Source organism: Synchiropus splendidus, chromosome 5, assembly GCF_027744825.2.
Source record: "Synchiropus splendidus isolate RoL2022-P1 chromosome 5, RoL_Sspl_1.0, whole genome shotgun sequence".
NCBI lineage: Eukaryota > Metazoa > Chordata > Actinopteri > Syngnathiformes > Callionymidae > Synchiropus > Synchiropus splendidus.
Window position 1 is genome coordinate 7,419,498 of NC_071338.1, and position 27,224 is coordinate 7,446,721.

At 39.9% G+C, this 27,224-nt stretch overlaps 1 protein-coding gene across 1 annotated transcript; it reads right to left on the reverse strand.

Annotated features, from left to right (window-relative positions):
* slc6a2 (solute carrier family 6 member 2) lies at positions 1-27,224 on the reverse strand. The gene is made up of 15 exons (XM_053865074.1): positions 27,117-27,224; positions 26,388-26,801; positions 22,969-23,100; positions 18,948-19,185; positions 12,865-13,003; positions 12,660-12,794; positions 10,320-10,423; positions 9,116-9,240; positions 8,939-9,051; positions 7,565-7,693; positions 6,419-6,518; positions 5,815-5,915; positions 4,685-4,852; positions 2,414-2,485; positions 1-2,223 (listed from the first exon to the last, which is right to left on the reverse strand). The coding sequence occupies exons 2-15, from the start codon at positions 26,677-26,679 to the stop codon at positions 2,200-2,202; spliced, it is 1,872 nt and encodes a 623-aa protein (XP_053721049.1). The 5' UTR covers positions 26,680-26,801; positions 27,117-27,224; the 3' UTR covers positions 1-2,199.

Below are 27,224 nucleotides of genomic sequence, written 5' to 3' on the forward strand. Positions count from 1 at the left end.
GAGGGTCTTTATTATCATCGTGTGACTACTTTGGATTTCTTCATAGATATTTTCCACTCACATTCAACATCAGAACATTGTGTTTCTGTACACAGTCCAGTAAAGATGGGTTGTATTTGTTCACATTCATGTGTGAGGAGGCGTCACCAGCTCGCACTGAAGAATATTTTTCGAGAATATTTTCATTTACACAGCAAACACCATGATATTACAGCATACGGGTACATTTAAAATACTTTACATTCACGTTTTGTTTATAAACAATCTGATAAATACAATATTAGATCATATTAGATATAACAAAGGACCATATATATATATATATATATATATATATATATATATATATATATATATATATATATATATATATATATCCCCCACATATAGAAATATTTTTTTATATTTTTACTTGTGGCTTTATTCCTTTTGAATATGGGTGGTCTATAATTTATTATAATTTGAATAAACAAACAGAAGATAACTGAAGTACCTCCTTAAATGATGAACAAAAAAGGCAGCATCTTATTTAAAACAGCTGAGTTTATCACACAATACAATGAAAGAGCCCTTTGAAACTCCTCCATGTGCACTGTGGTTATTGTTTTTGGCAAAAAGGCTTCAAATAGATCCACGCACGAGCCAGTCACTGCCTCCTCGGGCAAAAAAAAAAAAAAAAAAAATACAAGCATGTATGACGCCAAGAAGCAGTGAAGAGTGAGACAGGGTTATAACAGAATGAAGAAAAAAAACTAATTGTAAGATAAATGTCATTTGTTTAACTAAATTTAATTGATATCAGACCCTGATGTCTGGCATTAATCATGACATATGTCTGTGACAAGGCCTTGCTGTAATTTGTGTTTCAGGTCTGAACATACAACAGGCCTTATGTCCAAGAAACAGTCCGCATCCATAATGCTTCTCAGCATATTTTTTTTTTCCACACACTCTACTGACGTCTAAAGTAGAATCAGCAGCCCAGGAAGTTGCATAATGCCAAGTCAGAAGCAGGGGAGGAGGTGAGTTGTAAGGTGAGACGATCAGCAACAACTTCATTTGCCAGAAAACACCCTTTAAGCGCAGCATCTAGAAACGTTCTGTTTGAATATGTACTGCTGAGAAAAAAAGGAACTAGGCTTTGAGGTATTTATCTATATATTGTAGTGAAACATACTCAAGTGTTTGTGGCTGACTTTTGGTGTTGAAGGTGAAATATCGCAACGTCTGAATGACACCAAAATATAGCCTTAGTGAAAGTCTTAGCTAAAGTAGCAGCCCAAGAGTCAGACCATACCACAGGTGACCTTCATTCTTATTTTCAGTACACAGCAACAGAGCCATTAAAACAATTGAAACTCACTGTGAAGCATAAATATGGATAAGCTTTTTTATATGAATGTTTAAAATATGTTGTCTCTACTGAAAACAAAAAAAGGAAGCTACATTTAATCTCCTTAGTTTACATAGTTTACTTGTCGAGATATATGTGCACTTATAGGAATTAGCATTGCCTTTACATTGATTTTTGATGGAAAGAGGTATTAAATTTCATATGGTTTGATGAGTGTGTTCAAGTACACAAACACACCACACACAGACACACACACACACAAACAGTCCAACAGTGATTCAAATCAAAAACTGAAAAGAAAACGAACGGATGTTCTACGGAGAAACAAATGGATTCTACTAGTTTAAACAGAAACAGCTTAACTGCGGGTTCCTGAGTCAACGCAGTATATTCTTGCTTCCTGGTCCGTGGGGTGACGGGCGTCTGGCTTGGTAAGGCACTGACACAGAAAAGCGCATCTGCCAGCAGAGTAATAGTAACAGATACGTCATTCATCGATAATGCAGTAATAAATAATAACACACCAAGAACAAGGTAAAACACTCAGAAGTAGCCAGGCCCCATCAGGGGAAGAACACAAATCAATGTGGGTCCCTTCTATGAAATAACAGTCCCCTCAGGAAATATCCTCACAGACAGATTGAGATCACATTAGCATGTAAAACCAGGACAGAGGTGGAGCTTCCCCCGACGTGAGTCGACACCACACGGTTCCAGGAAGGTTGTTGAGCGGTCATAGTTATCTTTACACGGTTGACAGAAGAGGGCTGGGGCAGTTGAAAATACTGAGAGGAGTTGGAGTCTGTGCTCCTCCTCGGGGATCTGACCACAGAGCCAGCACAGCTTCAGACCACCAGCCAATGTCTGAGCTGTGAAACGAGACGAGAAGTTTTGTTGACACATTTATGAGGCTGATGGAATCGCAGCACCCATATCTCCAATCACCTTCGGTCACTCTAAAACATGACCTCCTATTACAGTGTAACACAGCTTAAATAAAAATGTGTTGCTATAATGCACACTTTAATATGTTGTGAACAAACCACAAACTGTCCTTACTTTGAACTGCCGTACATTTCCCTCGGCTACCAAATGATGGTCGTGCTCTGGAGTGATGCAATAAGCTATTCTCTGCAAAAGAACAACAACAGACCACGTGAAACACTTTCCGCACAAGCGTCTCTTGAGACTGATGATCTCAATAATGATGCAAACAGGAGAAAAGTAAATAAGTAAATAAATAACAATAACAAATCAGCATGATGATATTGCCATTGTGACGGTTCTGTAACTTAATGAGGATGCTATTTTACTTCACTGCAAGAATATTAAATAATGCTGCAGATGAAGATGTTTGTATGTAAGTATGTTTCACCACAAAAAAGTCACATATCTTAGGCCATGCCAAACAAACTACTTGCTTATTTTGCAATTCTAATGTTGTAGCTAATGAGCTACCAATACACATACGAATAAGTCAGTTATTGTGTATATATATTCCCTGATGTTACGTGAAACAAACTTAAGTTCTGTGAGTAGAGTTTCCTTACTTTAATCATAGAAAATGTGCTTTACAGACACCTTCGACCGTGGAATCCTTTGGGCTCTTTTAAATGTCAATGTGCACCAGTTAGGACTTTTGCTGCACTGACAATGTATGGAAACATTTCACAACTGACTGATAAAAGACGCAAGTGAAATGCAACATCAGCCAAACACCGTTGAAGTGTTTATAACAATCAATATGCTGTACCCATATTTTTGGTCCGTGCTACTGTAGAATCACACATGTCCATATGTTTGTCATGCGCCCACCACTCGACTAATCATTAAGATAGTTGGTCAACTATCAACTTGCAGCCAACTTTCACATGCAGACTTACTCATTAATTGTCATATTCTGGCACCTGGAATACAGTCACTCTATCATCAGTCCCACATCTCAGCACCGAGTCATCTAACTGGTTCTTACAGATGGCGGCTCATCACTACAGTGTTAGCTAGACTGCACTGGCTCCCTGTCCACAGAAGATAAAACTAAGATTTTACAGATCGCTTCTTAGGCCCATCTTGGCAAGAGTAGTATCATATAGGCCTGCACGATAAATTGTTTAAAAAATAGCGATTTCGATTAACCCTGGTGTCTGTATATGTTCGGTGCTGCTTTGTTTTGTCATGATTTATGTGTGCAATAAACTTCATATATCATGAGGAAAAAAAATTGTGGCAGAGAATAGTGATATCAATTCTTAAAAAATCGTGATTCATATTTTCCCCCGAATCGTGCAGGCCTAGTATCATCTCATTTTCCTACGTCTCCTTTGATCCATTAATGTCTCTTAGCAGGTTGATACATGAGCTCATGTACATCTCAGTCATTTCAGCACGTTCAGACACCTCATCCTCTGCCAATAGTCTGTGTTGTCGCTTCCACAGCCACGTGGTTTGAATAAGAACAAGTCCTTCGTTGGCATGAACCTGCTCCTCTTTCTCAAAAATCGTCAACAAATCCCTCATTATCCGCTGATATCGCTGTTACTTCTACTGCCTCTTTGCACACCGGTGTGCGGCAGCTGTGTTTGACCCCCTTATGAGATGATATGAACTTTGTCAGAATCACAATGTATTGTATGGTGGGGAGATCACATGTTCTTTCCAAGCCATTGTCAGGTGTTTCTTTGCTGAGCTGTGGCCGGCAATTCCAACTAATCTGTTGCGCCAACTCCACAGTAATGTCCCAGCATCTACATCTACTCTTGACAACCAATTGTCCTGAGGAGTAATCTCATCTGAATCTCTCCACCTGGTCCAGGGTGTACTGAGTTGCTTCCTTCCTGCTGGACAAGACTTAGGCTCACCATCCTATGTGTGTGTAGATGACTCTGCATCATTATCCTGTCATATTTCAGAGGAGATACACATCAATCGCCTCAGGAAATCAATTCTTGCTGCCTGAAACTGAAATCCTGTAATTTCAACCAAAGCCAGAGATAAGCGTGAGAGTATGATCAAGTTAAGCGCTTGACCTTCACAGTAGAGCACAGGGAGTGATTGTACGACCACTCATGCCCAACTTTTTCTGTGATGGAGGCCAGTTTTCTTCTTCATTTAAGATTTCTTATGAAGTTCGGCCTCGGAGGGAGCTGACTTCTGCTTCCAATTCTAAAAGACGAAGGTTGGAATTACAGTCTATAGAGCAGTGACGCAGTTCTTACAGGAACTGGCCTGTGTTCAGCAGACAACCAGAGTCAGACTTGGTAATTTGATTTACATTAGGGCAGTTTGAGAGCTGCCGTCCTTCCTTAAACTCAAACATTGAAAAGCACTCACCTCTCTGAACGTCCCTGGCACGCTCAGGAACTTATACAAAGCGTAGAAGGGAACGCACAGCATGGAGGACATGGCCAAACCCCAGCCGATCACGTTGGCCCAACTTGGGAAGACATACTCATCGTATTTCAGGCTGGATGATGTCAGTGTGCTTGCAATCACCACAAACTGGAAAGACCAGAACATTTGGAGCTGATTGAGTCATAAGACTGAATACGGGCAGCAGGTCTTTAATCTACAAGGCATGTTCAATGCAAACAAGTAACATGGGAAGGGAGAGATTTAAGAGCATGTCCCTTTGGTGAATCAAACTTCCGTGGTTGCTTCTATGGTGTTCTTCAGGTGCTCGAGTCAGCAGTTGTTGGTGATGAAAAATTGAGTTGTGTGGGTCACCTTAAATTCACTGTAGATGCAAAAGAGCGTTTATGTCTCAGTAGAAATAAAAAGCACGGCAGGAGACCATCCTTTAAGCCACTGAAGCTCCTGAATCCAGTGTTCTCTGAACTCTATTGTTTTGCATTATGGTCTCAAGATTTCATAACAGATCTAATGCCCTACTTCATAGGATGATTTTATTTTCTAAGACAGAAAAATATATATATTTTAATTTGGCGATTAGAATGAATGTGCACACTAAGTATTTAAAATTATAGTGGATTGGATTTATTTTTACTTATTAGCATGATACACATTGTTATTGCAGCTGGGAAGAATACACTTTCAGCAATAGGAATAAACGTAACATGACAATATAATTTGATTGCATGAATACTTGTAGATGTAAAAGAGTGTTCATGTCTCAGTAGAAATAAAAAGCACGGCAGGAGTCCACCCTTTAAGCCACTGAAGCTCCTGAATCCAGTGTTCTCTGAATCTCAAGCATTTGCATTATGGTCTCAAATACACAAAATCATTCAGGGAAATAAAGAAAGCATATGGGTCCAATAATAATAAATGTGTAACATGCAGGCTTCAAAGTATGCTTGGATTCAAATGTATTCAAATGTATTGGTTGACGCACTGACAAGGAGACAGTAAAAGATCATTTCCCCCAGTGAATATGCTCAGCAAAACAAGTGGAAATATTCTCATCTGTTGAATGAATTGAACATCTGCTTTGCTGCACTCACCAGGAGGAACACGGGGCTGACATATTTCCAGCAGATCCTCCAGTAAAGACCAGGCTTGAATCCCATCATTCGCTCAATATCTTCGCTGAAGCGGTCCACACCTGGAAGAAGAGGTGACTTAAGGTGAGAGGAGTGGAAACACGAGGGAGTGATTTCCAAAATCCGCCTCTCAACTAGAAACACCTCCCTACTACGACACACTACTGTACCTAAGTTAGGAGTGGAGGCGGAATTCTTCATTATCACACTGTCACAGATTCCAACAAGGTTAATCCTCACTTCATTCATGAGATTGTCAACATAAATATTCACTCACAGTCACAATGAATTGATTATTAAACAATATTGAAGCAGTAAATTACCCTCTTTGGCTTGTCTTTCTCACCATCAGGACTAATCTCTCTTATTCCGGATCCACTACAAGCTAACTTCCCATTTCTGAAAGCCACTGGTCGACACTGATTGTCTCATTTAGATAAGCAAAAATTTTGATTTGTTTCAGCCAGCTTTGCTCTGTTAGTGAAGGATTCCATCAGATGAATGCCAACAAGCCATTATAACACAATATTTTTTTTTATTTTTATGATGATGCAACCTTCCCTACCGTAAAACCATGACACTCCGATGGCCTCGATCAACACGCCAAACAGAATAGAAGTGCCGGCTGCGTACTTATCCAGCAGGGTTAACACGTAGATACCGCCCTGGAAAGACGACAAAGTTTTTATTTAAAACGCTGTGTGAGTCAACACCAGATTAGTTCAGAAGTTTTATGTCAGCACATTAACCGCATAATGAGTCTTTGACTAGAAGAGGACAATCTGGGTCTTGTGTTGCATGAAGTTCTCATTGACTTCCTCAATCATTTAATTCAGTAGAAAAACACGCAGACACGACGATGCCCTCTACACGCCATCATTTTCCTGAATGTAAATGAATGAAAACCTTCAGGGTGGTTTCCCGGTTGCTAATCTAATACAGATAGATACTTGCTGGATACTAAAGACTCTTTCATCGTGAACCTCTGGGACGTTTGTGCGACAGCAACATGTTTATTGGCATTTGCTGTTTGAACTGATGGTTTGAATGTATGCTCTATAACTGCTTGTGTCTTTCAGGGTGTCACCTGTTTTTTCACATCAGGAGGAAGATTTTATGAGCCACAAATTCCCCTAGACCAAAGCCGTATGACATCAAAGGGCTGTGTATGTATTCTTTTTTTATATGTCTCATCCATTTTCAGAAAGTCAGAATTAAATGTTTTTTGCTGCCAAGAGTGCCAACAAGAGCTACTACTGTAAATATATTCAAATTGTTTACCAGATATTACAAAATATTTTCTCACTTGGGCATTTGATCTGTTACTTCACAACAGATCTAATGCGCAACTTCATAGGAAGTATTTAAAATTATAATGGATTGGATTTATTTTTACTTATTAGCATGATACACATTGTTATTGCAGTAGGGAAGAATACACTTACAGCAATAGGAATAAAAGTAACATAACAATATAATTTGATTGCATGAATACTTTTTTCATTTCAAGTTTGCTGAAATCTTTGTAGAAAACGCAAAGTGACCTCAGGCTGAAAAGACCCCAGAGTGACCCATCGTAACCCCCAGAAGACAAACATACATTGTATTTGATGTATTGTATATACATGTATTGTTGTTGTTGTTAGAGATTAGTTTAAAAAAAGGAATTTGTTGGCACTTTAAAAAATGTTAAGAGGTTAAAAACACTCACATTTGTGACGCAGAGAAGTGCGAACAGGAAGGTTACACCCGCCGTGGCAAAGGTGAAGAGCTTCCTGTTTCTCTTAAGGATGATGAAGTCGTCTGCCAGACCAGTGATGACGGCCTCCATTCCCCCCATCTGAAAATGATTATAGCTGCATTAACACAGTTCTTCTGTAGTTTGCAGCATCTCATATGGCAATATTTATAGAAATTAGTTCCATATATTACTGCCGCATTGAAGTAACAGGGGTCTTAAATGTATTTGAATGACCTGCAACACACATGACACAAAGCACCACAGCCAATTGTCAAACAGCAAAAGTTGACTTCACGGTGGTTATTTTCATGCTCAGGCTACAAAACACATCGCACCAATACATCCACACACAATAATTCCATACACACTTCCTCCATTGCCGAATATTACCAACTGACAAACAATTAAAATTCTTAATGCTTTGCTGACATGATTTCATTATTCCGTCTTCTTGTTGCCCGAGAGTGACGGAATGAAAGCCTGTCTTGTCAGGGGGACTTTTAAGATGCCAAAGCAAAGCTGAAACGCTGTTGTCATCTATCACGCTGCTCCTGCTAATTGCTGGACGCATCGTACATTAGCCTGAAATGGCTGGCAGCAGGCACTAATTACTTTATGCATTGTTATATTGCGGCATAATTTGCATTAATGGGAAAGCTCATTTTTAACTAACGCTGGCGTCTATGATAGATTTTGTAGCAGCAAGCCAGCCACCGTCATCTTAACCTATCTTGATCATCCTTCCGACCCACCTCTATCCTCAGTTAGCTCATCCAGCAGTGCTTCTCCGTCCTCCTGGAAGCACCTTCTCCAGCACTCTCTCTTCACCACACACCCAAACCATGATATACAGATGAGTATTTCTCCACACCAAGAAACGCCACATTGGAAGGACTTTGGTGTGTTTGTGTGTTACCATACACGTGTCTGACAATCACATGAAACCCCCACCACACCTGAAATGTTACAGTAGTTTGGTCTTGCATGTCAAGTTGAAGCATTCAGCTGACAGATCACAACAGAGACGGATGCAGGAGATGCAACACAGTGAAGCATATCCCCGAGGCCACACTTTAAAGGTCTTGTCTCAGACTTTACAACATATGGTCTCGGGCTCAAATGCGCTGGACTAGGGATTTTTTTGTCAAGACCAGTTGAGACCTCAGCTTCTTTGATGTGTCTTTGATCAACGTGACATCATGGGCATCATGTACCAAGTTCCAGATGGCTTCTAGACCAGCCAGACCTACAGTAGGGATGAGTATCTGCTTCAAAATAAATCATTTATGACTGTGAAATGGGGTTGAACCCTGGCATTGGTGCCAAGAGAAGGTGTGGACTCACCGAGCTGTCAATGCCGAGAGTCAGCAACATGATGAAGAACACTATTGCCCAAAATGTTGACCCAGGGAGAGTGGATATTGCCTCGGGGTAGATGATGAACACCAACCCAGCCCCTGCGTTGGAAAACAGTTCAGTTCAGGAGACGTTCAAGTGTCTTGACAGGAAGTACGAGTTCACCTTCGGTTGCGACGTCTTCTATCTTGACTTTGTGTTTGTAAGCCATGTATCCCAGCACGGAGAAGATGGCGAACCCTGAGACGAAACTAGTGACGCAGTTGATGGTGCTGGTCAGCAGAGCATCCCTTGGATAGGAGGAAGCACATTTCTGGTTTACACATCATCTGGTCATCCACTGAGCAGTGAATCAGATTTTAATAACTGTCGTGTGGGAATCTATCGGACTTCTCCTGTTGCCCGGATGAGCTCATTTATTGAGACGTCACTCAGCATCTGCTATTTGTCGTTTTCTTCTCCGCAAAGAATTTCAACATGTTCTCTTGTTTGGGTTCATGTTACATCATATTTGCTTTCCTTTATAATCCTGGCCGCCAACCTCTGAACTGTAAACCTATAAATCATTTTCTGTTTTGTTTACTCTCCTCTCGGTTCAGTCAGACCTGCCTAGTAGATTTATCAGAAGTCCTCGACAGCGATCATTTTATTACATTTCTTGCTGACATTCCAAAGATAAGGAAGTTACATGTTGGCCAGCTGCCAGAGTCAAGAGGAATGACGTGCCGGTGTTTAACTTTGAAGTTGAGGCAGTTACACAGCAGCCAACAACCAGCAGCTTTGTTATCTCTAGATTTTAGGTGACTTAAAAGAACCTTGGTGAGAGATTAGAGGACGCTAATCAGACAAATGGAGAGCAGCTGACAGCCAATAAAAGTGTGATAGATTTACATGAACCGATGCAAGGAAAATGCACTTTAAAGCTCAACCCTAGCGCCCTCAATTCCACTGCGATGCCACCTGGACTCTATACACCACCATGCTGTTTCAAACAGCTGTTGACATTTGCTACTGGCCTCAGGGAAAACAATCAAAGCCAGTTGGCAGTAGAAATCGTCACCTAAGGAGGCCCCATTGCGGTGTGACGATCGCGGAGGAAATGAGAGGGGACAAGCAAAGGGAGGCGCAAAATGTTTTAAACCTACGACAGAACAGTTAGAGCATGATTCATCCTTTGATAATTCTTTTAATGGCACCTGCTGACAGAATTTGAAAAATGTCTTTGACCATATTTGCAGGCAGGACTTTTTCCCTGCTACCGCTTCTGTTTCTGTCCAGGCACCTTGAGGTGAAACAAATGCCCTGGGATTGGGACCACCTGGTGGCACCAAGGAGTAGCAGGAACATCAAAGACTTTTAGCAAGTGTACCTGTAGCAGTTATTGTCAAATTTGTTGTAGCTGGCAAAGGCGATGAGGACTCCAAAACCTGCTCCTAATGAGTAAAATATTTGGGTGGCTGCGTCGATCCACACCTAGGACAAAGAGAACATGACACATTGTGAGCATAACGTACAGGGTGCTTCTCTTCACTGTATTGATTTACTCTCTGCTACACTTTCATGTGACAAACGATCCAATAGAAAGCCGTCACTTAACTCGGCAGGTGGAAAAATGACATTGAACAATATGCAAATATCACAACAGGAGGCATTGTTGGGATGGTCAAGTCATTAACCTGCACAGAGGAACTACAGGGGCCTTTTACCCTCTTTGTTGAACACTTTGCCTATCATTTCGATTTAATGCAATATTTTGAAACAGGATGTGAACAAGGAGATCTAATCTCACCTAAACATTACTTTTTTGACCAATTGTCTTCTTAACCTCATTTATATATATATATATATATATATATATATATATATATATATATATATATATATATATATATATATATATATTTATATATATATATTAATATTTATATATATATATATATATATATGTATATATATATATATATATATATATATATATATATATATATATATATATATATTTATATTTATATTTATATATATATTAATATATATATATATATATATATATATATATATATATATATATATATATTTATATTTATATATATATTAATATATATATATATATATATATATATATATATATATATATATATATATATAGAAATATATTCCAATGAAAACAATTCATGACATATGAATTCATTTGCCCAGTGCATATCTTGGTACCCCTCGCTTCATGAAACAGTGTCCTTTGTTTCTGCACTCATTCGATAGTGGTCTAGGTTTAAACATGATGTGAAAGGCCATTGAAATGGTTGTTCAAATCCAGACATTTTAGAACAGAAAGTGCCATCTTGTGGGTTCTGAAAATAAGGACACTGTTTCATGACGCCTCATGAGGGCATCACTACTGATAAGGGAAGTGATATGTGTAGCACGTACAGGTAGAGTGAATTCTGAGTCGAGTTGCGACAGCGGCCACTGATCTGAGCCAGCATTACTGAAAACAGCAGCACCTCGTCTAATGTGTAATGTTCAGGAACTCAGACAGGATAATGAAGAGTTGCTTCACCAGAACCAGACATTTGTCCAGCGCTGGTCTTCATTGTAATTATTAGCTAGTAACATTAATATCTCTTCTGCAGACAATGTCATTGAAAAACTGAAGGAAGCAGCGAATGGCAATGTGTCACAGACGAAAATATAAATCACTGGGTTGGAGCACAGAAAAGAGATGGTTTCATGGCTACCCGAGACAAACCTAGCCGGACCACTCGGTGGAAACATTGCAATTGATTTCAATATTTTCATTTGTTGCTGAATTGATCTTTGGCGGTTTTGCAATTAATGGGTCCATTAAGCAGCTCTGACGAAGGATTCCAGGTCAGTGAATACAAGTCATTCTTCCACATGGACCATGGTCGGCTATTGTGTCTATTCTCATGTGCAACCAACCACAAATCCACAATGTGATACGGTAGAGTTATATATGTAGACAGGTATTGCTTGGGTAAAAATGATTTGTGTAAAGGTAGATCTTGAACTTACGACTTGACTATATGGATTCACATATTTCCCTAAAAGCTGCATCTGACATCCAGCGTTGTACCTCTAACTATCAAAGCAAAGTATTGTCTCCTCATGCATTATCTCACTCACACCCAAAAAGATGAAACTGTAGTGTAATTAGAAACTACTTACTCCATTACTGTTTTTTATATTCATTCATTTATCATTTGTCTCCAGCAAATGCACCTCTCTGAGTGGCAGGTTGAAGCAGCACATTTTTTTTTTTTCAGCTCGAACTTTGTTTCACATGTGTACAAGTATAGTGAATAAGAGGAGACCAAGTTTCTGCCACGACTCACTCACTCATCTTCATTCACACATGCATTGCTGATCGCTCTGTGTGGACAGGTGCCTAAAGACAGGCCTGTTTTCTGTAGGGATGTGCGAAGGAGACACCAAGCTGGTATCAAGGTTTGGAAACAATGTTTCACTGATCACGGACAGCAGCCTGACAATTGGTGTGTCACGGATGGTGGTGTTTGGTGTATGGTGCAGCATGGTTCAGAGCTCGGTGTGAGAATGCATCATCTTCACAAACTGAAGGCCCGACATCGTGCCATTGATACACAGCGAACCTGAATTGCCTTTGTGTTGCACTTTATGCTCCATAAATTCTCATCTTGGGTTCTGTTTGTCTGTTTGTTTTGAGTCTGACCTCTAGATTGTTGAGCCTGTTCAAGTCGATGTGAAGGTAGGCTCTGATGCCATCCATGGACCCCGGGAGAGTGATTCCTCTGATCAGCAGCACAAAAAGGACAACGTACGGCATCGTCGCTGTGATGTAAACAACCTGAAGCACAGACACTTTTGTAACAGTCATCACAGAGCAACATCAAGAAAGTCAAGATTGTAGATCGTACCTTTCCAGAGGATTTGACTCCTTTCCACAGGCTGAAGTAGAGGATGAAGACCACAGCTACCAGACACAATGTCAGCTCCCAGCGAGGGAGACCCAAGTCGTGGATACCTTTACTCTCGTGGAGGTGCAGTACACCTCGTCTAAACACACACAGATGTTAAACCTCAACACAAAGTTGAACAATCGTTTTGTGGCTTCATTTGAGATCTGTTTGAGACTTACTTTATCATAAGTTTACAATGTACAGTCCGAAATGACAAAAAGAAGTATTTGATACCAGCTTAGTTTTTTTCCGATCGTGCATGCAGTTCATTGTATGGACCTCAAAGAGACCTCTGGGCAATGACATCACCGCTGATATGACTGCTGTTATCTTTCATTGTGTTCGAATCTGTGCACAACATTTTCCAACCATGGTCCCAACTAAATGAGAGGGAGGATGAAGTTCATTGAATATAAGAGGAATATAGCAGAAGCAAAGCACATGGTAGTAGCTGGAAGGAGGAGAGGCAGTGGCATAAACTAAACTGAACTGAACATTGCGTTATTCATTTGAACAGTATTTATTTTGCCATACAGCAAATGAATCCAATCCAATTTCCATTTCAATGGAAAAAACTGAACTGACATTTGAGTAAGAGGAGACCGTGTAAGAATGTCATTTTGCTTGTTTGGAATGTACTATTTAGAGCAATTCAACCACGTTTACAGTACACAAGTTTGCCCCATTGATTGACTGACCCAGGACAGCGCCCCTTTGGTTTGGAGCTGAGCCACAGGAATGAGTTTGTGTAGACTGTCCTTATACAAGTCTCATTTCATCTGTTGTCCTGCTGATTTTCAACTGTCAACAGTGACGTCTGCATTTTGTAAACACACAGTCAGACCCAAGTCAGATGAAGGTGTAAGTGATTCACTGTGACACAATTACAGATGCAGCGATAGATTAGTCTCTTCCTTCCTCTCTCCAAATATTGTTCGCAGCTGAGAAGAGTCAAGGAAATGAGGCACTGAGTGTGTTCTTACTGTACAGGATCAAAGTTCAAGTGTTCTTCATTTCAATTGTCATAGAAAGGCAAAGGTCAGATATTGAATTATTTATCCTCGGGGTTATCAGCCATGACCAGAAACCCAGCAGTTCAGCTGACTAGAAAGAGAAGGCAATTCATAGTTTTCAAGTGCCTGTTAAAAGACATACTCAAGATCTGCATTTGTAGCACACAAGGTGGAAGCCTTGAAAGAAGGACCTGTCAGGCTAAAGATTTGCTGAGGGAAGCTGTTTCACAGACCTTTAAATCCTCCTGTTCATTCCAAATCTCTTGTTTTTAACTCATGTTTAAGGTTGACAAATCATTTGTGTAAGTTTAACGTTCTCCCAAGATTTTTGTCTGGGTTGTATTTTATAAAGTCTCTGTGCGATCTGGGATAACGGTGAATGGTGGAACATAACATTCATACCATTCTATGCCATGTAACACATGAAGTATATGGAAAGACCTTTTGGATCTCCACCCGAGCGAGCCACAACCCCCTCCACTTAAATGGAAAACACTTACTCCAATACTTCAATTAAACAACTCCTATTTGTGTCAGTAGAAACCAAGAATTGTCAGATCAAGCTACAATTTTCCAATGTTCTATAACCCCAAACTGTCATGGTGCGTGTTCTGTAGCACCTATTTCCTATTCTCCTTCTACAGATGGTTGTGAGAATAAACCCCAGTACAACCCCCTCACATCCTACCCTTTCTACAACCTCGTGATGCTTGTTCAAACTTCTGAACTGTCCTCCGCACACGTACATGTGACTGGATTGATTACTAATCTTTCAAAAAGAGTCAGTGGTGAGCACGTATTCTATATTTGATTTTGCCTTGTTACTTGATGCTAAATTCTATATAGGTATTATATATATATATATATATATATATATATATATATATATATATATATATATATATATATATATATATATATATATATATATATATATAGCAATGAAAGTGAACTCTCTTTCACCCATCATATATATATATATATATATATATATATATATATATATATATATATATATATATATGATAGGGTAAGCATTCCAGCAGTCTATTATGAACAAATGAGTTGCCTACACCTACTGAGGCTTCACATACTTCTTAGTGAGTAACAATAGGCAATATAAGTAAAATTAAGATAGATTGAGTTGTGCTGTATATCTTGATGACACCAGACAGAACTTTAAACTTCAAAGACACATGACAAAGACACAGGAAGGTCATTCAAGCCAGTGGTACTTGAGTGTACGTCTTGTTTTTATAGAGATGTTCTGTCATAGATACAGATTTTTTTCGAAGCATTAAAGAAATCCTAGAGTAGGATTTACTGGTTTGAAATGAGAGGAGGGTAAGGGGTCAGACATCTGGAAGAACACACTTATACACATGCATTGAACAAATTCCCTTCAATTATACAATGAAAAAAAGATCAAGCACTTGGCGACTAAATAATCTGTGTCAGAGGTCGCCAAGATGTTCTCCGTTCACACGGTTCAAAGGATTGGCATATCAGTGAGGCAGACAGGGTAAACAGCGTAGTTAAGATGGCTGGTACAAAAAGACCCATCTGTCTCAGGAGACTCGTAACGTGCCAGCAGACAAAATTCAGCTACAAAGTCCAACAAATAACCACAGTCTTGTGGCAAAATAAACAACTAACAGGCTTGTTTTTCCCCCAAACCTGGTGCTGAACTAAGATTCAATTTGTGTTGCATGTGATATTAAATAGAGGAACTGAGCATGAATCAGATACTCAGGTTGGTTACACAACATCAAGTGCATTTCAAACTGGCATTCCAAAAAGGAGCAGGCATCTGTAAATGTCCCCTTGAGCTTATCTTTGGCTGATAATAAATTCAAAGCCTTACAGTCTCTGGAGAGACAGATAGCCACTGGAGGACATCGGTTCATTTGGGAAGAGAAAATTAAGAATCTGAGCTCAGACCTGGATGTCTTTCTGTGGTGTTGCAATGCCCCAAGGCCTCTTTGCTGATCTGATAAGGATAACGCCAGTAAACACGCTATATCTTCTCTCCAAATCCCTTCAGTCCAGTTACTCTAAACCCATGGAGTCATCATAGACAGTTATGCCTCCAAAATTGCTGTAAAAGGTAAAAGGTACGCTCCTTTTATTTATGGTCTGATGTCATCACGATCTTTCTGCTCAGTCATTGGTTATGGTATAGGTTTGTTAACTTGAAACATGCTTCACCATTATTTTACTTTGGCAAATGACGAGTAAACTATTTGTTCTAACTGGTTGTTATTCACTGGTCTTGGTAATCTCTGCCGAAAATCAAATCTCCTTCAGTGCAAGTTAGCCAAAATGTAACATGACCTTAGTGTTCCAAAGCAAAATGAAAAAAAAAAAACAACCTATTTGTTCCCTGTATGACATAATGTCACCAATTATGTTAGAAATGTGTATAAATGATGTGGCCTTGTTTGTCTCATAGGGGGCCTTGACCCTGTTCACAGTCCAGACTCGGTCTCAGGTCAAAGTCTGATAGGCTCAGAAATTCGATATGTGCTCCACCACAGTTTCAAAAAACTTTGGCGGAAACCCTCCAATACCATTAAATGCTTGATCAAGTGAAATGCTTCATTGACACCACTGAGTCGGGGTACTTCCTATTAACAACAAATACGAGAGCTACGAGGAAAGAATCGCTATTTGTCTGGGTAGGGGATGAATATTGATCTGACTGGTTACTTTCATCTTAAGTGTTTTGACAAACTGCAGTCTACCTTGTAAGCAAATGTTGACTTTCAGGGTAGTGAAAAACAAACAACACTTAAGAAAGCTTGTGATGAGCAGCATTAACTGTTTGTTGAGATCTGTTTTTAAAAGAAGGCTGAGACGAGGGTGGCTGCCTGTGGAGCTGTGAGGTTTGCTTTGAGGAGTTGAAGCTTACTCCTTCCCAAAACACCAGGCACTGCCATCAACTTAATCTGGGCATAAAAAAAATAGCAGGAGAATAATGAGATGAACCATCTACTAAATGACATGAGGAAGTGTTGTCAAAAATCTAAATCCAAAAATAAAATTTCAACAATTTGAAAATAAACCTGTGATCACAGGTCAGAGTAGGAAATGGATTATCTGAAAACTTGAGCTTAGCTCTGCCCTATCGCAGCACTTTCATTTCACCTTGGGATGTATCTTATCTTCAGCATGAAGGGGACATTACAGCCTCTGCTGTTCAGAAAACACAGTCTTACTCTTAGAGGAGCTGATCCTCATCTTGTCCTCCTCAGATTCAGTTACAAACCTCTCTGAAGAGAACTAATGTTTTGTGTTTCTAGGTTGCCATGTGACAGACCAACAGAGAGTTCAGTGGGCGCCAGAATCTCTTTTTCATAACCGCTGGTACAGAACCAGAGAATAAAGAGGCAAAGGTAGTGGACAAATTAATATTTGAAATTTTTGATGAAATCCTAGTTTTATCATTTTCAATCACTGCATTGCTGTTTCTGACTTCTCTGAAAGATGAACTTTAGCGTGTTGTCCACACTGCTGGACAATACTACCACTGCATTGTTCTATCAAAGAACAAGGATTTGTGTGTGCTCTTTTATCAGGGGATGTGTTTGTCCAGCACATTCTTCAGCAAGATTTTTAATGAAGAAGATTAGCCACATGCTGATCTTACCACCCAGCAACGCCTGTGTGTGATATTTTCCCCAAGGCCTGTTGAGGAATCGACCTTCCATGTAAACACTGGCCTGCTCACGCTCCCTCGCAGTGTTTACTCATGTCAGCTTTTGTAGCACTTACAACTGTAAAGATTTCCAGGGATACAGTTTGAGCAAAGTGCACTTTAACAGGCTGTTGAACTTTCCTGAGGATTATCGAGGATGACTGCTGACTGTATTATTGTTGTGCGTCACGCTTAGCATGCGGTCCTTTTATTGTCCAAGTCGTTTCACAGGCTTCCTCTCGAGCGGCACAGTTAGTCTTCACAGAAGCCAGGAAAGGTCCAGCTGTCTTTGAAGTATAAACAGACAGACCTTTTTTTCAACCGTGCACTTCAAAGATTCCATTTGAACTCTTTGTGTACACAGTTTACCCTGCAAAGATTTGGATTATTTAGAATTAAGTGTTTGTGTAGTACAGAATGATTTTTTTTTTTAGGGCAGTGATGTAAAGGCAATTGTACTGTATGGACTGTTAAGATCCGCAGAGTGAGTGCAGCCAGTGCTTACATGGGTTTCCCTTGTTTTTGAAGGTTTACCAGTGGAAATATGCAGAGGTCCTAGACCAGGCCCAATGTGTCATCAGTAATCTTTACAGCACAAGGTCAGTAAAGATTATCAGGATTTAGAAGAATTTAAATATTATGGGAAAATCACCCTGAGTGATACTAATCCCGTGTGAATAGGCCAGCAGAGAGCGCGTGTGGATTTAATGCCTTCACAAATGTTATGGTAGTGAACCATCAAACTGTACTTGGAGCTGTGCTTGGATCCTGTAATAACTGTGTGTGTGTGTGTCCCATGCACATGAAGGCACCATATTTGCACATGAGTGAATGAGTGGATTGGTCCCACCCACTTTTCATTGACCTTTTTCATCCTGTATGAATCGGTCATTGATAATGCCAAGTATCTCCAAAAGACCATCAGGTTACACCCATCATTACTCGCAGAAATGTGGTATTCATTAAATATTCATTGATCTCATCTGCAAAATTCACTTCAAGTTGTACAAAATTGAACTACGACATTCGCTGTTTGACCAGTTTGACAGCTTGACGGCTGTTGGTGTGAAAGCTCAGGCCTGCACGTGATGCTTCAGAGGTACTGAAATGCCTCTGAGGGGACATTCCGTCTCTTCTTCTAATTTTTCTTCTCTACAGCCATTCATGAATGCATAATATAAAAAAGCGATTTGTTCAGGGACATTCGTTGGTCTATGTTAATGATAAAAGGCAATACATCATTTCTTCCTATCAGATAGATAGCTAGATAGATACATAGATAGATAAAGGAAGACTACGCAAACAAAACAAAAATAGCGCAGGTCACTTACTCATAATACTCTGCTGCCGGTGTGATCTTGTACTTGGCATAGGAGGTTCCGTTGCCAAGGACAGATCCGTTAATGGCCCCGGGGTCCGTACAGTTCTCGCTGTTCCAGTAGTTACCACAGTTGAGCCATGGCAGTTCTGCGGTCATGGAGGAGAACAGGTAGTACAGGGACCATGCAATGATGACGTTGTAGTAGAAGCCCACGTAGAAGGCTATGACGATGACTGTGTATCCCACACCTGGGGCACAAAAGGAATAGGAAATATTCATATTAGGAGACACACTTTCTGGATGGAAACAATTTTAAGGCATGAATATTCAAAGAACAATAAATAATAAATATACCATAAACCTTCACGACAGAATCATAGATTGTTCCTTGTCAGACCCATGAAGCCACTGCACCGCAGAGCTAACAGAGCCAAGTTTGAGTGAAAAGTTGGCAAATGCACAACCAAATAAATGTGCTCCAAAATGCAAAGAGATAAAGAACAATTGTTGTATAGGCAAAGCATGTTAAACAATTGTCTGGTACAGTAATTCCCCAAACTAGAAAAAAAAAATGACGCAAAAGAGATTGTGTTCGAATCAAAACAGTTATTTAAAATAAATAAATAAATAAATCCAGATAATATTTTTACCATACTGCCCACCCCTTTCTGGAGATATTTTTGAACAAATACATTTTCTTTAGTTTCTGCAAATAGCATGCCAAAATAGTGTCAGTGGTGACAATTTTTGACAAATTAAGAGATTTTCTACAGGACTTTCGACGAAGCACAATTGCTCTTTGACGGAGATTCCTTTGGTGGTGTGCATCAGGATTTTTTCAATGAACTAAGTGTGTCATGGCTTAAAAAAAGGTTGAAAAACACTGCACTAGGCAGTCACAAAAAAAAAAATCTGTAAATCTGTTTTTCATCATGTGGTCTGCGAAGCGCTCAGTTTTACCACACCCCATCCTGCTATTCTATTTTGGCGGCAGTAGTGCGTCATTCAAGTGGCATCGCAATGTAAGAGACTGGAAAACTGCAACCCACTCCACCATTCACGAGGTGCCATTACTTGACTCTCACAGCACCTCTGGTTATGATGAAGATGAAAATCGAGAGTGGCATCACCAATTCAGTTCTAATATTTGAATGGGTCTGGCCTATCTGTTTCGGAAAGTTTGGGCGGCGAGATAAAAAAGTTTAAGATCCCCTGACTTAATGTTTTCCACATTTTGAACAGCATCCACAAGTCCCAGTAAACAAATATATTACGTAAGACAATTATTGATTCTTGGTTTAATATGGAAGAGTTTAGCGAGAAAAAAAACACATTGAGAAAACAACATAAGCCCATATCCTGATGCCATTATAAAGAAAACTGCCAACATGACAAGGTTTCTTTCCAAAAATGGCTAAGCATTTCCTAAAACTGCAGTAATCGATCTGCCAAATGCTTCGGTTGATACTTGTCATAATCATATTATCAGCCTACATGCCAGGCGACCTCAAACGACCCACCTGGCCAATGACGAAAAGGTTGTTGATAAAGTGGGTAATGATCCTGCTGTTTAGATTGAGGCCTCTGTTTATCATGCACTGAAGCATTGCTGGAGTTAACGCCGATCACTGACTTTTGCTCCGTGTTGTTGTTTGTTTAGTTCCGAAACTGCACCAACATTATCTACTGTGTTCAGGGTCAGTTTGAGTTTTGAGTGGTGTATTCTTTTCTATTCTATCTATTCTTCTGAGTTTCAGACAATACTAGCAGACATGTATGCAGTTTAAAGATGTGTTTCTTCCTGCTCGATAACTGAAGTCGCACAAAGAAACTGTAGCAAATTTCACTGAAAGAACTGGCAACTGCTCTCAAGAATAGGGTCCATTTTGTACCAGCGGGACTTACCAGGCTTTTGAACTGAATTTGCAGATATTTTTCCGTACTTCAAACAAGGGACATTCACATTTGAAACACTCACGTGTTACAACGAGTTTGGCTATTTGGTCTGGAAGAAGACTTGGCATGAGATGAAACCGTCCTTTCAACTTTCAGCTGGACCTCGACCTCACCGTCAGGTTAGCATTTTGTTCGTGTTATCTTTGGCCAATCTTCCCCTATGTTTGACAGAATCATACATGCTGCGTTTCCATCAGGTGTCTGAACCAAGGTTTGGATCTTCATTCCAAACTTCAAAAGTCAAAATACTGCATTATACATTGATGTATTTTTCCATCCTTTGTTGATCTAAGGACCATGTTGATGAATTTTTTACAATCTGGATTGACTCAAGGCGAAGCTAAGAGTCAAGTCCATGCAAGGCAAAAAGACATTATTATTCGTACATGCAGAAAGCTTGACTGAAATGCAACATATTTTCATCATGATTCATTTCAAGTGTAGTGAAATCACATGGTTATATCCAAGTGATCTCTGCAATCCCTGCGTGGTATTATTACAGATTCCTTATTTCATTTGTTCTTCATTTTTCACAGTTGGGCTCAGCTTTGTCACACAGATAGAATGACACCTGATCTTGAGTTGATCCGCCATCCTAGCACCACATGGACTTCACAGGCTTCACAGCTGATGGAGCTCAAAAGCAGTTGTAACCAGAGCCATCCAATCTTGACGTCAGCCTGATGTGAGGGTCGCAATATTACACAATTCTCAGTGCCCTTGGGAATTTAAAGGAATCAGCTTTCTGGGAATAGTAGTGTAGATGTCAGATGATATCTTGTGTTTGTATGAGTATTCTGTGCAGGTCAGCTGCTGTGTCACTACATGGTGTAAGCGAGTACCAAAAATATTGAGCAGTTTAATCTAAACAAAAGGTGTGAGGAGTTCATGATTCAAGTTCAGAACATGCCAAGTTTGTTTCAAGAGTAGTTTAGAAGTGATCCTCATAAGATAAGCTAAGATAACACTTTATTGATCTCACTGTTACAAGAGCTCTTAGAACAAACAGTGGGCTGCAAAAGCTAAGAAAAGGTGCAGAATGATAAAGGCTCAAGCATTTTTAAGCACCACTGATTTTCTACGGTGCAGACAGCACCACTGCACCCACGGATTATATGTGGCTTATGCATGAACAAGATCTATTTTCCTTCTTAAATTTCCGGCGCGCTCTGTAGTCCAGAATGTACAGTATATCAATCTAGTTGCTGTCTCACAAGCTGCGTGGTATTTGTTTTGAGCATGTGACAGCTATGCAAAGATGTCAACAGGTTAGTGTAGCTTTTGATCCACAGAAGAGATGTTTGTGGTGAATAAATAAATAAATAAAAGTTAGACATAACTGTGCAACCAATGCAAAAAGTTATGACATAGCTGGCTAACATTGTTTGGACATGGAGTGAGCATGCCAACTGGTCCACTAGCTGCTGGTACAGGTATATGCAGTCCATCCAAGACCAGTCACTGCAAAGATTCATGTCCAGAAGGTTCAGTCAAGGCAGGATTGTCAATCCTGTGAAATGTGCGACTCAATTGGCACCCAGGAAAGTGCGCTCTCCCGTTTCATTTTGCTCCATTGGCTCCAATTTCCTGAAATATTGCTAGTTCATGAACATCAGTGAGAATAAATAAATGCGATTACTGCACTATATTCCAAAGGATTTTTCATTCACTGACACGGTATTGACCAACCAACTGGTTTTCTTATTGGACTGCATCTAAGACGCAGGGCAAGAAATAGTGCAAAAATCAATGCCATTTAAATTGGTATCTGAGGATTTTTTTCCATATGAGGAAGTTCATCTTCTGCATCAGTACATAACATGGATGATTGATTTTCAGCAGTTGTCCTCATTCATCTAATCGATGCGCTGACGGATATTTAGCATTTTTTTGCCGGAAATTTCATATGTTACATTTAAGAGAATCGAAACAGTCAACAGACAAGTGACGGTTGTGAACTTATCATGGCACGAAAAGACAAAAACAGAATCACAAAATGCCAATGAAGAGACAGAGAGAAAGAGAGGCAGGGTGAAGACGGCACCGGGGGACAAGCGCGCGTTTCTGGACATCACCTTTAAAGACGGGGCATATTTTCCACACTGTCGCTGCCCCTTCCCTGTTGTACTGGCCCAGGGCGAGTTCCATGTAGAACAATGGCATCCCCGCGATGAACAGGAAAAGAATGTAGGGGATCAGGAAGGCACCTGGAATGAGCAGAATTATTATAAAGCGCTCAAGCTTAAATCAATCGCGTTACCTATGTGAAGTGCCGCTGTCCAAACTGACTGACAGGAAGTCTCCCAGCTGGTTTTGAAACCCCATCCATTCTCACAAAGAAATAGCCTCCTAATTCAGTTGCTGCTGACATTTCCCACCAGCACAACACATTATCTGCTCTGATGAAAAGCTGAGGGCTATTGCACTCTAAATGACAGGTCTGTGGTGGGCTCCACGTGAAGGAGCACTACATAAATCACTGTGATGTCATGGGAGCGTGATATGCCATTTAATAAACACTGTGCAAGGTGGACTGGACAAACTGTGTCCGACAGGTCAAACGTTTGAGTGGTGAGAAGGCATTTGAAAATGAAATATGACCCTATAGTTCATATAAAACCTTCAATTCTTCTTCTTTGTCTTTTGGTATTTACCGTCAGGGATTGTTCCAGCTAGTCAGCATCCTCCACCACTGCATACAGTATGTAAACCAGTAGGCAGAACCAGGATCTTGGCACCATATCTTAGATATAATATATCAGCACATGCATACATACTTAAAATGTTTTTTAAAAAATGCGTCATTTTTGTTTATGGAACGTGTGGCAACAATAACTATGAACAGAATTACTCAAATGTCAGCAAAAAAGTGGTATTGGGACATCCCAACTGTAAAATGTCTTTGTCACACACAGTGTAATCCTGAGAATCTTCAACTCTGACACACTCTGTACTCTGCTTCTTGTCTGTGAGTCAGAGCTACTGTTTCTTGACGATACATTGCAGCAGGTTACACAAGTGTCACGGCAAATGCCTCCTTTACTTCTCTTGATCCCTGCCAATAATAATAATAATAATATTCGTTTATATATTATATAACACCTTTCAGAAGGTTGTTCACAAAGACAAACAAGGACGCAGACAATAACACCCTAAGAGTGTCTACAATCACACATACTGGATACACATACTGTATATGTTGGCTAATGCCTTAGAAGATTAGATTAGATGGCCTTTAGTTAGATAGACAATATCACATAATTCAACACATCAAACAACTGAGTACAATGATACTGCAACTGAGTTTGCATGAAAAATCACCAGCCAATTCTTGAATCTTTGAATACTGTTGAACTGTCAATATCATCTTCATTTTTATCAGTCCTGTCCATTCCACAAATGAAAAGAAACATAATAATAATAATAATAATAATAATAATAATAATAATAATAATAATAATAATAATAATAATAATAATAATAAATTCTGAACTCCACACTTCACTCTCCTGGGTCAAAATTATGATCTTCACAGAATCACTCAAGCAGTCTTAAGCGGAGCCCATAAAGTTTAACAACTCCACTCCAGAATTACTACATTAAATAATTCATGTTTAATATGCGCCGTCTTACTGTCATATACTAAATTAACACCCGATAACCAAAGGCCCTCAGAGAGTTGTAAGTACTTTGAGCAGCACAGAGACCAGAACTCAAGCTCATATTACATGATGCCGTAGGCGATAAGTAAATAGTTTACACAGAATCTGTTGCAGTTTGAATGACTCTGTAAAGCATTTCCTGTTATGTAAGAGGAAAGTCCATTCAGGGGATCAAAGAAACTAAAAAAGCAGCAACAGAGAAGTCGTAGTGCGTAAGTGTTTTTCCACCTGAAAGACGAAAATAACGACATGAATTTGGGTCTATGCTAAAGTTAGTTCTCCCTGCCCCGCTGCAGTTGACAAATATGACTGTCGTTCAATCATTAAACACGCTGTAGTTGGAGTTGTAGTCGTAGTTTCTTAAGCAACATAATTTGAGATTAAATTTAGATATAAGACAAAGAGTCCTGGGTGAGTCCTGTGAGTCAGTTGATGACAATAAATCACAATATATCAAGTAGATATTACAGAAATAATTATAGTCAAGAAAAGCCCTGCATTACTTTGTTGGTATTATTTATTTATTTTTTCCTCATAATTATGGGATTTTTAAGCAAGAGCATGAAATTGAGAACATTTCAGGACTTTTCATTATGGACTCTAAATCACTATTAAAAGTAGCTATAAAGATGTTAATATTTATTATATTGGAGTTTGAATACTTTCACATTTTAATAGTCTACCAGGAATGTGATCATTATATTTAATGCAGTAAATGATATTGCTATCACATTTACTGCTATTTCAGCACAAATGTATGCTCACGTTACACAAAACCTTCCATTAATGACTGTTGTTTTTAAAATGTCGCCGTTGTAATCTATTTCTCAGAAGCTGTGATTTTACTATGCTTCATTTCTTAGAAAGCTCTTTTCATTACATTTGCAGTCATTCATTTCATACATGTCCAGATATGTCCTCCAGCACTAAGTCCCAGCATGTCGGGGAAGAGCCAATCTTCCTTTTCATCAGCCGACAGGCGTGGACGCGACAGGTCCATCCCAAGGTACACAGAGAGACGCATGCTATACCACTGTAACATTTCAGAATGTCCAGTTAGACTTCAGGTATGAGGACTAACCCCAAACCTAGGCTTTCACTTGTCAGCACCAGTTGTCCACTACTTCTCCATTTCATATTTTTTGCTCGTGTGTCCAGTGTATTGAGAATTTTTCAACTGTTAACTACTTAGATAGTTTCTGTACTATTTCACGATCTGATCCATTAGTGACGATCCAGTCAGTGACATATTTGTTTGGTTAGATTGTGTCTTATAGACTTAGATTTTTCTGGACATAAATTTTATTTCAAAATGCCTCGACTTGTCAGACACTGGCGACCTCTTTAGGGGGCACCTGGCTTCTATCTTGGAGTGTCTCCACTGCATAGTGACCCTGGAGGACCAGGAAGAAGTGAATGATAAATGACCTGTCACAAGTCAGAAGTGGCACGCAGTGATGCACGATCAGCGGCCCTGGCAAATATCGCTCAGCAAGGCTTTAAGTTGACCTGGAAAACCTTTTGTAAATTCATATGTTACTGAAATTAAATGAATGACATAATTTTATTGACATTGCCTGTGACCCTTCAATGTGCTCTTTCTAGATTTGTTTTCTTTGTGACATTCATTTTTCCTCATGACTGGACCAACTTAAATTCAACTTATTCTTAAAATAGTTGTAGTACACAGTTTCATTTGCTTCTATCGCTCTTATGTTCATTCACATTCAAACATCACAGACTTGATGTAAATGCTTTTTTCTCGGGTGTCAAACTTTATAGAGTAGTCCCACCATCTGTTTCGAAGTACATGTAACGAAAGATTCACTCACCGCCTCCGTTTTTGTAGCACAAGTAAGGAAATCTCCAAACATTGGCCAGATCGACAGCGAAGCCAATGACAGACAGTAGGAAGTCTATTTTCTTGCCCCATGTCTCCCGATCGTTCTCCAACTCAGTTCCCACCGGGCCGTTGCTGGAGTGCGCGACCACCGTGGAGCTGGTGTACTGGACTCCGTTCTGGTCCTTCACCAGCATCAGTTCCACCTCCTTCTTCTCCACATTACACTGTTTGAGCGGCGCCACCGACGAAAGCTTGTGCTCTGGCATGACTTGGATGTTCATCTTCTCCTCGGTTCTTCGTCACCAGGAGCTCAGGATCAGTGCGTTTAGATTGTGGCGGCAATCTCGCTGACAGAGCGAGAGTTCTCCACCGAATCTACCACCGACACCTCCGCGCTCATGGACTGCGGAGAGAGTGAACGAGACAAAAAGTTGAGGAGCAGTTGGTGCGTAAAGTTTGATGCAGTAACGCGACTCAAGTTATGGCGCTATAGAAACATCGTTCGTCTAAATCAGATCAACACTCACTCATACATAATGATGCTTTTATTTAAATACGCGAGCAATACACAGCCGCAGTCGTCATAACGGCGCGTAATCGCGCGTACTGCGCGCTCAGTAACTACAAGCAAAAACAAAACTTCCTTCAAGGCTGACTGATGAAATACAATTACTCAAAAATCGATAGAATGCTATTAAAGGACAACTGCTCTGCGTACTCGGTAGGTCTAGTGACACCTCTCCATGGACCGAAGCTGCTCTGGTCCTGATGCGTCTGAAGCGAGACTGCCCATCCTGGAGAAAAACTATAAGACTTGCCTCTTCAC